General features: G+C 41.8%; 2 protein-coding genes across 2 annotated transcripts; both read right to left on the bottom strand.

The window, feature by feature from the left end:
- Positions 1-320: 320 nt before the first annotated feature.
- Positions 321-2010, bottom strand: tmem37 (transmembrane protein 37). Its single transcript, XM_055879238.1, has 2 exons — positions 1631-2010; positions 321-851 (listed from the first exon to the last, which is right to left on the bottom strand). Exons 1-2 carry the CDS (start codon positions 1859-1861, stop codon positions 321-323), a joined length of 762 nt encoding a protein of 253 aa, XP_055735213.1. The 5' UTR covers positions 1862-2010.
- A 3756-nt stretch (positions 2011-5766) lies between these two features.
- Positions 5767-9603, bottom strand: dbi (diazepam binding inhibitor (GABA receptor modulator, acyl-CoA binding protein)). The gene is made up of 4 exons (XM_055878130.1): positions 9446-9603; positions 7659-7776; positions 7494-7556; positions 5767-6302 (listed from the first exon to the last, which is right to left on the bottom strand). Exons 1-4 carry the CDS (start codon positions 9452-9454, stop codon positions 6229-6231), a joined length of 264 nt encoding a protein of 87 aa, XP_055734105.1. The 5' UTR covers positions 9455-9603; the 3' UTR covers positions 5767-6228.
- Positions 9604-14829: the final 5226 nt, after the last annotated feature.

The raw sequence follows: 14829 nt of genomic DNA, 5'->3' as shown, positions 1-14829 counted from the left end.
TTTACTGTTCCCAGTATGTGCTATTAACAAGCTGCACATGCACAAGGCCTTGAGGGATTCATACACACAGCTGATTCATTCCAATAGACCCTGTGACATCTCAGGCACTGACACCCATGGATGCAGAGATGTCCTGATGTCCACTATACTCCACAGTCCTCAACCCTGGGCGTAACCCTAAATCTAATCCCAACAGGAAATCACTGTTCCTGGGACGTCTGCGTGTTTGGAATATGAAAATGCCTGCTGCCGTACTGCTGTAGCTGGACACTGCTGGACTCCTTGTGCTCTTTCACCTCTAGCATTTCCCCAGGCGGCCTCTAGGTGGTGCCTGCAGGGCCATGTGATGGATGTGGCGCTGCCATGCCGTTGAGGAAGAGCAGGAAGACTGCGGTAAACTGACACCAGAAGGTAAGGGTGAAGCCCAAAGGAGAGGCCTGCTGCCGGAGCAGAGACACCAACACCACCACTCCCCCTGCCGACAGCGCCACCGCCACAAGCACCAGAGCTGACCCCAGGCCCCACCGCCATCCCGAGTCCCGGTCCTCACTCACCTGCGATATGACCAGCAACTCCAGGCCAAAGATAGCTCCCGCCACAGCCAGGAAGACCGTAGAGTGACCCAGGCCCAGGCCGACCGCCACCCCAGATACACCTAGGTGGGTTGTAGAGTTAGGTGAGGCTGTTCGTTCCACCACTGCCTCCAGGCCCGCCAGCAACCGGTGTCCATCGCACACAGCTATGGAGGAGAGGACAATGGCCAGGGCCGTGCAGAGGATGATCAGGCTGCGGGGCAACACCTCCAGGAAGGGAGGCCGGGCCTTCCTCTGTCGGGGTGCTCCTACTGGGACCTACAGAAAGGGGATTTAGTGAATTTGGGGATTCAAATTATGCAGGTACAGAGTACAGTACCGACCTGTGTGACTTGGACAGAGACAAAGACACAGGGCAATATGTGACCACAGGGACATGTCTCAAACTCCACTGTAAGTAGTAACTCTATCTGATTCCCGAACCCAGTAACCTTGGTAAAGCTGCTCTCCAGCAGAGTTTGAATCAGTAGATTAAGAAGAAACTTGGGCTTGAGTAGCAGATCCAGCTGTGTAGAATACAATGGGTGCATTCATTCATGTGAATTAAGACTGTAAGCATATAAGGGAACAAATAACAGGCTATTGTGTTAGTGTGACTTGCGTCAGCTCCTTGATAGCCCATCTGCCTATATTTCATTGACATATTTGTCTACTGAGTTTTTCTTAATTGATTATTCACTCAAATAAGTCTGTCACACATCACACAAAGAGTAAAGGGTTGGGAACATCAAAACAGAGAGCAGGGAGGTCCTGAGAGGATTATGTCGGCTATGTGAGAGAGTTGGAATGAGGTGATCATAAAATGAATGTATGAGAGAAAGTCTCTTGAGTCTGTTGTTTCAATGCTAATGCACTAACACAAGCAACCACATCGGTAATGACAGAACACTGAATATCACTGAAGAAATAAACATCATGGACATGATACCATTGAGAATCTGGCAAAAACAGATGTATCCTACTTATTTAGAAGCATGTATATGATTTACAAGCAAATCTAACAGTCATTATAATAATAAAAAAACATGACTATTTACCTTTATCTGAATAGCGGTCATGGTGTTGTACTCCACTTGACCGAGAGGCAAAACTGGCAGCGGAAAAGATGTGTTCACTTCAAATATCAGACAGAATTGATTGACTCTCCCCCCTGTAGTTATTAGAAGTCTGGTTACGGGATACTCTGCTATCGCCAGGAGTAGCAGACAGGAAGGAAGAATGTTCCTTCCATGACAGCACAGAGATTTATACGCCGCGAGTATGGTCATTGTTGAGATTCCCAATCCCACACCATTACTAATATATACATGTAGGCTTACCCATTGTTGAGATTACTAATCCCACACTATTACTAATATATACATGTAGGCCTACCCATTGTTGAGATTCCCAATCCCACACCATTAGTAATTTATACATGTAGGCCTACCATTGTTGAGATTATTAATCCCACACTATTACTAATATATACATGTAGGCCTACCCATTGTTGAGATTCCCAATCCCACACCATTAGTAATTTATACATGTAGGCCTACCATTGTTGAGATTACTAATCCCACACTATTACTAATATATACATGTAGGCCTACCATTGTTGAGATTACTAATCCCACACTATTACTAATATATACATGTAGGCTTACCCAATTATTGCATGAACAATATGCTCAATATTATAAACTCAATATGCCTCCTGAACTAATATGAGCTAATCATTGCTACAAAAAGTATAATGATCTTGTGAAACTGCCAGAGGCATTATGCAAGAAACGATAAGCTACAAGTGCCAAGTGTTGTTTCTCAGTGACCATTGGCCCTGGGACATGGTGCGAGGTGGAAAAAAACTACCTGGAAAATTGACAAAGTATTCTTCTTGATTTCTGAGTTTATGGGTCAAAGACGAGAAGTGTACATTTGGTGTCCGAAGGCCATTCATTTAACATAAAAAGATAAATATGTATAAATATAATATTAAATCACTCAACTCTTACCCTTCTTTTGACCCAGAAATATTTGTGTTGCAAGCTATTAAATTAAGGGAGTTATTGAGCTTCTAATTGTCAAAATGTCCTTCAGTGTAACTGACCAGGTTAAAATTCTAATGACAAAAGTGTTTTTAAAATGTAGAAAATCATCCTAAAAATATAAACGAACACCCATGGCATAATTGTGTTAGTGTTTGCAACAATATATAGAATAATGGACAACATACTGTATCTAAAAAATATTTTAAAACTTGAATAACTTTTGTCCGGACTTTTGTGCTTCATCAATGTCATTCAGTATAACAAAGATAAAAAGCCATTTTTAAGCATTTCACATGATGGTAATCATGTGACAGTGTGTAACATCACAAAAAAGACCCATTGAAGACCATCTATCAATGTGATGAGGTGAGTAAATCTCTCTGAAATATTTGATGATTTCACCTTTTCACCCTCTAGTAACCTTTGTAACAAAAATGCATGTCCTTCAGTACAACACAGAAAACATAATTTTAATGTTGTTATTATTTTATAAAAAGTTATATTCAATATGAAAAGTAAGAATAATCTTTATAGGTCAAGGTCATTACTTTATATTGGTGGCCAAGGAACTGCCTGTTAAATATGTTTATGCATGAAATCTGTCCTTCTGTATCATGCTTTTGTCCAAAAGTTTCATGTTTATACCACAATGTCACCCATTATGCTGAATAACAGTAGCTTTGCTATCCCATGTTTTCACTAGTTTACAACATTTAATCATGCAATTCATATTTACTTGTGGTATGCATACTGAATATTATAATTTTAAACTATTTTATGGCATTTTAAGGTATTTCAAGGCACATTATCTTTATACTGTAGATGCCGTTGTCTAATAAGGAGAGGGCTGCACGGCACAGACTAAAGATTAACGCAGATCCAGTTGCTTGGGAGGAAAGCAAGGTACTGTTTTCATGGATTCATGCTACTGTCAGCAACAGAATAGGATATAATAGGATATAAAGCAGGGTGGTTAACGCAACATTAAGTTGCACTATTACACTGTAGTTAACTGATGGATTATATTAGTTAATATAATATTACACACACACACATAATTATGGAATACAAATGGATTGTGAATTATATTAGTTATTAGCTGCTTCACATTTGGGGCACTTTATGAAAAATCAAGACTGTACAAGTTTGAATTGAAGTAGTTTGATGGGCATTTGATGTAGCTATTTTGTGTAGGTATCTTGAAATTGTATTTGTGTACCTATAGAAATTGACCAGTTACAATGTAACAATGCATAATTACAACATTAACTATCATGTAATAATCGTGTAATAATGCAACTTAATGCAACGTCAAGTGCTGCCGCAGATTATAGTAAAGTGATTATTATTAACATTAGCAATGAATTAGTAACAAAACATGTTTGAGAAAGGGAGAGGGAGTTGATTTAACTTTTAAACTTTGATTAAGTGTTATCATTGTATAGCCTACTATTAATAGACTACTAATAACATTTCATGGATGCAAATCCTATTCTGTGCCAGTGTCATAACTATTACATTTTCGTTTTTTAGCTATCAGAGAAGAAAGAAGGATGTCAACCCTGATCATCCACCAATCCATACAATAACACAATCTGATGCTGAAAAAAAGAGGGAAAAATGTAGATTAAATAAGAGGAGGCGCAGTGAAAAAAATCTAACAAATTAATGTGGTGATGAATTTAACTCCAGTATCCACTGACGGAAACGCTTTTGAGCAGCCCCCTGAACAACTTGAAAAAGTACAACATGAATTTGCACCTCCAGAGCTAGAACAACCATCTGAGTCCTTGACTTCAGAACTAGAGCAATCCCTTGACCCTCAATCTCAAACACTGGAGCAACCACTTGCTTCCTCCACTCCAGAAAAAGTGAAAAGGGTATCAAAGTGTTGTAAGCGGCTGCAAAAGGAAAAACAAAAACTAAAGAAGAAAATTCTTCACCTGGAAATGCAACTAAAACAATCACAACAAAAAAGCAACAAATTACGAAAAGGGCATGCAAAGGTCAAATAAATTAAAACGCAATCCAAGTTAAAAATACAGGCCACGAGGGAAAAAAGATATATCTTTAGTGAGGAAAAGGTCATTGCATTTCTCAGTGGAGATGAAAATAGTTGCCTTCTCTCAGGGAAGATAGACACGGTCACGCAAATGAAGAAGGTTCAGAGGCGCATACTCATGAAATCTTTAAAAGAACTCCATGCAGAGCACAATTCAGAGGTGGGTGGGACACTCACTGTCATACAGTTTTTACAGCCGCGGCCATTTTACATTACAAAGCCGAAGGCACATGACCACAACACCTGTGCGTGTCTCTATCACGAGAATGTGAAACACCTAGTTGACAGGTTGAGCCAAAGCGGGTTGCTGAAAACCTCAAGCGTTTCCAAGTTACTGTCTTCCATTATGTGATCTCAAGAACAAGCAATGCATGTACCATGTTTGTGCAAAGTGTTGTTATGAGTGTCATTCAGTGTAACAAAATAGTGTCATACAGTATAACACCAGTATTTTATATTAAAATACAATAACTTTGTTTTGTTGACTCAGAGACAAAACAAATCTCATAGGATGAAGTGAAAGATATTTTCATAGATTTTAGAATTTTTTTCAGTGTAAGGCAAAAAGTTTTTGTTAGAAACCTTCAACAAATTTGTAGTTGTACCCGTGACACATCAAATATGTGGTATTCAAAATAAAATGATTTTTTCCCCTAGGTAGTTATATTCCTGCCAGTCTAAGCATGGATATATAACCTTGTGATTATAAAGATTTTTAATTTATTTTTTAAAAACACTTAAGTGTTTTACTCAATTACATTTTACTAGGGTAGATTCATATGAATCACAATTAAAAAAATAATAGGCTTTATTCTTGAATATAACAGCATAGGTGACACTCCACTGAACATAAAAAAAAGCCTTTTAAGGAATTGTAATTGCTGTTTTATTTTTTTGCTACTTTGAAAACCTTATATGTCTTTGACCCTTATACATTTTCTGAATATACAAATGTTTTCAATGTGCAAAGGGGCACAGTTGTGAGTGACAAAGTGTACATTTTGTGGTTTACTGAGTATGTGATGCAAGGCAAATTATATAATCTCCTCTCATAAAATAACCAAGCTTGACAACAGAAAAGTTAAAACAAATGTAAACTTTATGGAGGTTGTGGGCTGAACAACAAGTTGAGAACATTCACTAGGAAGTTGATGGTGGAGGACGGTTTGTCTCTGTACGTAGCGGCGGCTTGTTGCTCCTGTATTCTTAGTGCAATGCACAGTAGCAAACATTCCTGGGTAAAACGCATATGTCATTTGAAGTGTGCTTGATTTAGGTAGTTCTGTACAATGGAACCATTTGAATAGTCCAACAAATGCAAACTCCAACCACCCTTGCACATACCTCAGCTAAACCAAGTTACTTCAGCTAAATCAAGTGCACCGCTAGAATTACAAAGGATTTGACATATGCATTTTCCCCAGGTCTTGTAGAAAAGGGCATACTCGTTGGGATTAAGGCACCTCACAGGGACGAGGTGTGGGCTGACCACAGAGGTCAAGGTTCTACACTGCCAGCGGTCGACCCGTCAGTCAGTCATTTATTAGACTCCGTACTTCCCTTTCAGTTCCTCTACCAAGGCAATGTACTCCTTCCTGGCATCCTCTTTGCTCTTCCCTATGGGAGTCAAGTAAGAAAAGGAAAACACATTTATTTAACAATGAGTTACTGTTTAAGAACTATCTGTCTCAACCAGTATACTTTATGACAGTGTAAATGCATTGAGCTGAGGAGATCCACAGCTGTGTAACACTGATCCCAATTTAGGTGAAGCTCATCACTAAGCTAAGGACTCTGGGACTAAACACCTCCCTCTGCAACTGGATCCTGGACTTCCTGACGGGCCGCCCCCAGGTGGTAAGAGTAGGCAACAACACGTCTGCCACGCTGATCCTTATCACTGAGGCCCCACAGGGGTGTGTACTTAGTCCCCTCCTGTATTCCCTGTTCACCCACGACTGCGTGGCCAAACACGACTCCAACATCATCATTAAGTTTGCTGACGACACAACAGTGGTAGGCCTGACCACTGACAATGATGAGACGGCCTATAGGGAGGAGGTCAGAGAACTGGCAGTGTGGTGCCAGGACAACAACCTTTCCCTCAATGTGAGCAAGACAAAGGAGATGATCGTGGACTTCAGGAAAAGGCGGGCCGAACAGGCCCCCGTTAACATCGCCTGGGCTGCAGTGGAGCGGGTCGAGAGTTTCAAGTTCCTTGGTGTCCACATCACCAACGAACTATCATGGTCCAAACACACCAAGACAGTCGTGAAGAGGGCACGACAAAACCTTTTCCCCCCTCAGGAGACTGAAAAGATTTGTCATGGGCCCCCAGATCCTCAAAAGGTTCTACAGCTGCACCATCGAGAGCATCCTGACCGGTTGCATCACTGCCTGGTATGGCAACTGCTCGGCATTTGACCGTAAGGCGCTACAGAGGGTAGTGCAAACGGCCCAGTACATCACTGGGGCCAAGCTTCCTGCTATCCAGGACCTATATAAATAGGCGGTGTCAGAGGAAAGCTCATAAAATTGTCAGAGACTCCAGTCCCCCAAGTTATAGACTGTTTTCTCTGCTACTGTACGGCAAGCGGTACCGGAGTGCCAAGTCTAGGACCAAAAGGCTCCTCAACAGCTTCTACCCCCAAGCAATTCATAAAAATTCCCACCAGACAATTTACATTGTAAGTATGCATTTCACGGTGAAGTCTACACTTGTATTCAGCGCATGTGGCAAATAAAGTTTGATTTGATTTGAGCAGTGCTCTCTACAGGCTAAATGAGGAAGAACTACAGGAAACACACCTTTCTCCTTCTCCCAGGCGTCCCACTTGGCTTTCCCAGTGAAATCCAGCATCCCAGGACGAGCTTCAGAAACAAAGAAAAACACACACAATCAACAGACTATACAATGAGACTTCTAGAATGGAGGGGTATCACAAAGCACAGTAAGGACGCCGACTGGCTTACTGGTGTTGACGTCGCCCACTTTGGCCTGTTTGAACAGAGCGTAGACCCTGAGCATCTCCGCATCTGCTGGCTTAGCCTTCAGCTGCTTCACCTCCTCTGCAGCCTTATCAAAATCTGCCTGGATGGAGGGGAAGCAAAATATGCAGTTAAAGTCAGCTAAACATGCACATGAAAATTGCTGCTCCCAAGTTAAATACGTTATATGATGTACAGGTTCCTGTACAGTGTCATTAGAAAATGGCAGCAACCTTACAGTAGAATGAGCAGATCTATGTCTGAAAAGGGTTAAGCTAGATCAGGGATAAGCAACTTTGATGGGGGTGGGGCCACAAAAAATCTGAACTCATCATGAGGGTCCACAGTTGCTCATGGGTAAGTGCATTGATCAGAAAACCAGTCAGTATCTGGTGTGACCACCATTTGCGTTATGCAGCGCGGCACATCTCCTTTGCATAGAGTTGATCAGACTTGATTGTGGCCTATGGAATTGTGTCCCACTCCTCTTTAATGGCTGTGTGAAGTTACTGGATATTGGCTAAAACTGGAACAAGCTGTTGTACACATCAACCCAGAGCATCCCAAACATGCTCAATGGGTGACATGTCTGGTGAGTATGCAGGCCATGGAAGAACTAGGTCATTTTCAGATTCCAGGAATTGTGTACAGATCCTTGCAACATGGGGCAGTGCATTATCATGCTGAAACATGAGGTGATGGCGGTGTATGAATGGCACGACAATGGGCCTCAAGATCTCATCATGGTATCTCTTTTGTGCATATGAACAATTCATGGGATCTTTTATTTCACATGTTGCGTTTATGTTTGTTTAGTGTACTATTCTAACTTGGAAGGAGGATCGATCCGGGGGGCGGTCCATGGGCCGCCAGTTGCCCATCCCTGAGCTAGATAATCACTGGAGCAATTGATAGAGTCAGTGCTGGCATAAATTGAACTTTGATCTCATCTGGGTCCATTTTTCTTAGCCTACAGGCAGTAAAACCGCATCAAAGTCATGATGACATTATATATTGAGCAACTTGAGCCCAGAATGGCAGAACATAGAAACTGGCCTCAAAACCTTCGTTCAGGGCGCTTCTTGCCTAGAGTTATCCTGTTATGATGAAATCATTGAGCAAAACGCCAACACTCCAAACAAGCTATACGCTAGTCAACGTTTGCTATAATAACTTTAACATGCTTCTTCTCACCAGGATAATATATAGGCAAGCAATGATATACAACCCAGGAGCGTGTTTTTAGTCCACACACAATCATCGCCTTGGGCTATGTCGAAAGCCGCTCCACACCCTTATTAGAGCAGGGTGACAGTTGTGGCAAACGCAATCCCCTGGTTTGGAAGTGAAATCAGACATTGAGCTGGCAAACAAATTAAACGGGGTCGTTTCATCGGGTGGGAGCATGGGAATGGCTCCGTTTTTAAAAAAGGCAATAAACGAGTTAGCGGAGTTTAATTCAAACTTGATACAAGACTGACGGGATCAACTAGTGGAGCCAAGTCAAGTGCCAGCTCCTTAGAATTAGTTATGCTAAATTCAAAGCAGGTTGGCTAAAACAATAATACTATTTTGTTATAGCTTATTTATTAGATAGCTAAACACAATTACGTTAACAGTGCTAACGGTAATGTTAGCTGACAAAGCCAAGTTGACACATGTTAGCGAAAACATTGAAACTGAAAATCAACATAATAATATAGCTATGCATGTCATCATTGATTATGGTAACTACAATATAACACCCAAAACAATACAAATTCGATACATACCTCAGACATGATTTAAAATTCCTTTTGAAGACCCTTCGTACAGTCCTAGAACACCACTGGAGTCCACAAACCAGAAATAACGGAGTAGACAACAAAATATGCTTTAGTATGAAGATGTCTAAACTGCTTCTCCAATAGAAATCCCCGATCGGGCCAGAGATACTTTTGAGGAGATGGAAAACTCCAACCCCATTGTGTACAATAACCATGCGTTGTCAATGGGACGCGCGGTGCATTTTGGGCGATTTTGGGAAACGCGCGCTCTTCAAGGAGTGAATGGGAGTCAATTGGGCGATAGCTAAAGTAAAAAAAAACATTAGCATGAATTTACACAACAAGAAACATTACAAATCTTTTCCGATATGTGAGATAATTAACTTGTTCTCTGTAATATCGTATAGCGTTGGAATCATTACATTTCGTATTTTCGAGGAAAATAGGCAGGTTTCTTGACTAATGCCGCGTTCAAAACAACTGGGAATTCGGAAAAGAACGAGAGAAAAATCGTTTTGAACGGTCATCCAACTCGGAATTCCAAGTCGGAAACGAGGGCATCTTTCTAGAGCTCCGACTTTCCAACCTGAAGATCATTGACTTCATGAGTTCCCGGTTGTCTTGAAAGTACTGTGATACCGCAGAAAGGTAGAAACTGCTTCTCCAATAGAACTCCCCGATCACGGTTGTAGGTCATGTCAAGGCTACGTTGGCTAGCTAAGCTCATGCGCAGAAAAACGTCTTCAGGTCTAACGGTCGTCTTGCGCCGAACTGCGCATGTGCAAGCCGTCAAATCAAAATATTTTTGATAGGAAAACCTTGCAAAATACTTATTTACCATTATGAACACTACCTATGTTTTTGACATGAAAGATATACTATGTTACTATTGCAATGATAAGACCACTGAAATGATTGTGAATTTTGAATTGTGATTTTTTAAATTCTTGTTGCCAAATACTTCATACACAAACAAAAATTCCAAAATTATATACCATTTTTTTATTTAACTATTTTATTAAAACATTAACCCTTGTGAACAATAACAAGAATAACATTTTCCTAAATCATTACAATAAGATTTTTTCAGAGTGATTACAATTGCACTAGAATTGTTTATTTTTTGTTTGTTTCAGTATTTTCTCGTTAATACCTGCGTTCTGTTTTGTATGATGTAAGAATGTAAATTGTTGACCTGTATTCTTATATATTCCTTTACACTTGTGTGTATAAGGTAGTTGTGAAATTGTTAGACTACTTGTTAGATATTACTGCATGGTCGGAACTAGAAGCACAAGCATTTCGCTACACTCGCATTAACATCTGCTAACCATGTGAATGTGACCAATAAAATTGTATTTGATTTAAATGTTGAGCATATGTACTATGATGGCTCTGTCATTCAATCATTAACAAGAAAAATGTGGTTTATCCAATATCAATTTCCTTAATTTCTTACGACTAAAAAATCGTATTCAATCGCTTCAACAGAATCTGGAAGAACCTAAAGCATGTAACATTGAAAAAATAATGAAAGAAGCTGCAACACCAAAGAAGTTGATTGCCAAGTTCTATCAAGAGTTGATTGAATCTCCACCTGATAGTTCAGAAGCTATCAAGAAAAATGGGAAACTGATCTCAAGGAAGAAATTGAAGAGAGCTATGTCACAGATATGTGAAAATGTTCATATTTGCTCGTACATCCTTATGTAACCTGTGTGAAATGGTGCTAGTGGTGTTTCAATCAGTGACGTCACTTGCTCTGAGACCTTTAAGTAGATAACTGTGTCCAGGAAGGCTGTTAGCCTAGCCAGCTATATGACGTTAGATTTGGACTGCCTCCCTGAGGCATCCCTCTCCCCAGGTATTACTAGCACGCTACAAGCTAGCTACAGTTGAAGTCGGAAGTTTACATACACCTTAGCCAAATACATTTTAACTCAGTTTTTCACAATTCCTAACATTTAATCCCAGTAAAAATGCCCTGCCTTAGGTCAGAGGATCACCACTTTATTTTAAGAATGTGAAATGTCAGAATAAGAACAAAGATAATTATTTATTTCAGCTTTTATTTCTTTCATCACATTCCCAGTGGGTCAGGAGTTTACATACACTCAATTAGTATTTGGTAGCATTGCCTTTAAATTGTTTAACTTGGGTCAAACGTTTCAGGTAGCCTTCCACAAGCTTCCCACAATAAGTTGGGTGAATTTTGGCCTATTCCTCCTGATAGAGCTGGTGTAACTGAGTCAGGTTTGTAGGCCTCCTTGCTCGCACAAGCTTTTTCAGTTCTGCCCACAAATTTTCTATAGGATTGAGGTCAGGGCTTTGTGATGGCCACTCCAATACCTTGACTTTGTTGTCCTTAAGCCATTTTGCCACAACTTTGGAAGTATGCTTGGGGTCATTGTACATTTGGAAGACCCATTTGCGACCAAGCTTTAACTTCCTGACTGATGTCTTGAGATGTTGCTTCAATATATCCACATAATTTTCCACCTCATGATGCCATCTATTTTGTGAAGTGCACCAGTCACTCCTGCAGCAAGCACCCCCACAACATGATGCTGCCACCCCCGTGCTTCATGGTTGGGATGGTGTTCTTCGGCTTGCAAGCATCCCCCTTTTTCCTCCAAACATAACGACGGTCATTATGGCCAAACAGTTCTATTTTTGTTTCATCAGACCAGAGGACATTTCTCCAAAAAGTTCATTCTTTGTCCCCATGTGCAGTTGCAAACCGTAGTCTGGCTTTTTCATGGCGGTTTTGGAGCAGTGGCTTCTTCCTTGCTGAGCGGCCTTTCAGGTTATGTCGATATAGGACTCGTTTTACTGTGGATATAGATACTTTTGTACCGGTTTCCTCCAGCATCTTCACAAGGTCCTTTGCTGTTGTTCTGGGATTGATTCGCACTTTTCGCACCAAAGTACGTTCATCTCTAGGAGACAGAACACGTCTCCTTCCTGAGAGGTATGACAACTGTGTGGTCCCATGGTGTTTATACTTGCGTACTATTGTTTGTACAGATGAACGTGGTACCTTCAAGCATTTGGAAATTGCTCCCAAGGATGAACCAGACTTGTGGAGGTCTACAATTTTTTTCTGAGGTCTTGGCTGATATCTTTTGATTTTCCCATGATGTCAAGCAAAGAGGCACTGAGTTTGAAGGTAGGCCTTGAAATACATCCACAGGTACACCTCCAATTGACTCAAATTATGTCAATTAGCCTATCAGAATCTTCTAAAGCCATGACATCATTTTCTGGAATTTTCCAAGCTGTTCAAAGGCACAGTCAACTTAGTGTATGTAAACTTCTGACCCACTGGAATTGTGATAAGGTGAATTATAAGTTAAATAATCTATCTGTAAACAATTGTTGGAAAAATTACTTGTGTCATGCACAAAGTAGATGTCCTAACCTCCTTGTCAAAACTATAGTTTGTTAACAAGAAATGTGTGGAGTGGTTGAAAAACGAGTTTGAATGACTCCAACCTAAGTGTATGTAATCTTCCGACTTCAACTGTAGCTAGTTTACCAACTCAACCTTGCTGCCACTGTGTATTGTCAGCTTGGCTTACTAATCAACGGCCATATGTGCGTGTTTCGCATAAATAAGCCTACGTTTAAACATTATATCTTTCCTGCTCCAGCCCTGTGGTCGGAGCTAGGCTCACCCAAAATTATTTTGCGGGGCTGTACAACTCCCGCCAGATTATTGTAGCTGTCTATTGTGGTAGCTGTTGTAATACAGTGACAGGTTACTATTAGATCAGTTAACTTGATTAATTTGTATATTGCATAATAAATATTTATTTGTAAAATAATGTTTCTTTTACATTCTGAGCTGAGAGAACACTGTATCTCCATGATGCTGGCTATGCATGGCTGCTTCTCTTGTGGAGCTGAATTACAAGTAGAAGATGGTCATGACCTGTGCCCCGCCTGCCTAGGCGTTGGCCACCTGCGTGAGGCCCTTTCTGAGACTTGCATTAACTGTGCCATCCTGCCTTATGAAAGTGAGGGAAGCGCGGCTAGCCAGAGTTGAGGGCCTGGTTTTCACAGATAATTTACCAGCGTCCGGCGTTGTTCAGCAGGATCTATCCAGGGCCACCAAAAGAGGGAAAGCCCACAAAACCCATGGCGGCACCCTGGTGAAAAAGCTGAAAGCCTCACTAGAAAGGTTGATTCCTTATCCTCTGAGATAGAGCAGCAAAAACTATTTTGCGTTCCTTCAAGCCCCCTAGTCAGGGCCCTCTAGCACTCCCTCCAGCATATGGGACGCGACATAGGACTCAGATAGCCATGATGATGAACTGCTCTCCACTCGGGCATCCAACCGGCACTTTAGTGACCAGGATGATGACACGCCCAACATGGCGAAGGGGTGCCAACCAGTGTTGTGGACCCATTCAGTTTCAATGCTAAAGATTGGTCAGAGGAGTCATTCCGAGGCTCTGATCACACAGTCAGAAGAAAGCTCTGCCTCACTATGTGCTGTCCTGTGTGCGGCCTTAGCTAGGCTAGAGCTTGATGACCCTCAGAACAGAATGCTCCAGCCGGCATGCAGACCTCGACCTCAGAAACCTTAAAGGTGCATCTCTTCAAGCGTTTGCGTTATAACCAGAGAGCTAGGCAGACGGATGTCCACCGTAGTTGTGACTCGTCATCAGGTCTGGCTCACCAAAGCCCCAATGTCCGGTGACTCCAGACGGATGCTGAGAAAGCTACCAGTGGTCCCCGGACTGCTCTTTGGCCCTGTGGATGAGCAGGCCATCGACCACAGCTGAGTCAGGCTACACTGCTATGGATCCCACAGCCCAAAAACAAGGCATCACAGAGTCGTGTCAAAGCGAGGCCTGACACGGGTGAACCTGGCTGCTCTCATTCGGCCCAGCCCTATACACGCCCTTGGCCCTAACACCAGCCTAACTCAGGTGCTTGCCAGCCCCAGACAGGGATGAAGCATTTTCTGTGGTTTGCCTTCCAAGGCCAGGCATATCAGTTCACGGTATTACCCTTCGGCCTCTCCCTGGCTCCTCGTGTCTTCACAAGATGCGTGAGCGCAGCCCTGAGCTCCCTCCACTTACAGGGGATCAAGATCCTTCCTTACCTCGATGACTGGCTTATCTAAGCCACCTCTCGCGAATGTGCAGCCGAGAGCACAGCGCTGACCACACTGGGTCTTACCGTGAACAACGAAGAGTAACTTCACACCAAGCCAAAAGGTCACCTTTATTGGCATGGCTCTGAACTCCCGCACTATGAGGGCATGTGAGTGGACTGTTATGGTAATTTTGTTATCAATGTTCATAAACTTCAATTAATCTACTCAGTCTGCAACCCAGAGTTTGTAAGATTCTGGTTGAATGAAGAAGGCAAGAGTCTCA

Source organism: Salvelinus fontinalis, chromosome 23, assembly GCF_029448725.1.
Source record: "Salvelinus fontinalis isolate EN_2023a chromosome 23, ASM2944872v1, whole genome shotgun sequence".
NCBI lineage: Eukaryota > Metazoa > Chordata > Actinopteri > Salmoniformes > Salmonidae > Salvelinus > Salvelinus fontinalis.
The sequence above is the reverse complement of the archived record's forward strand: the minus strand, read 5'-3'. Positions and strand labels throughout refer to the sequence as shown.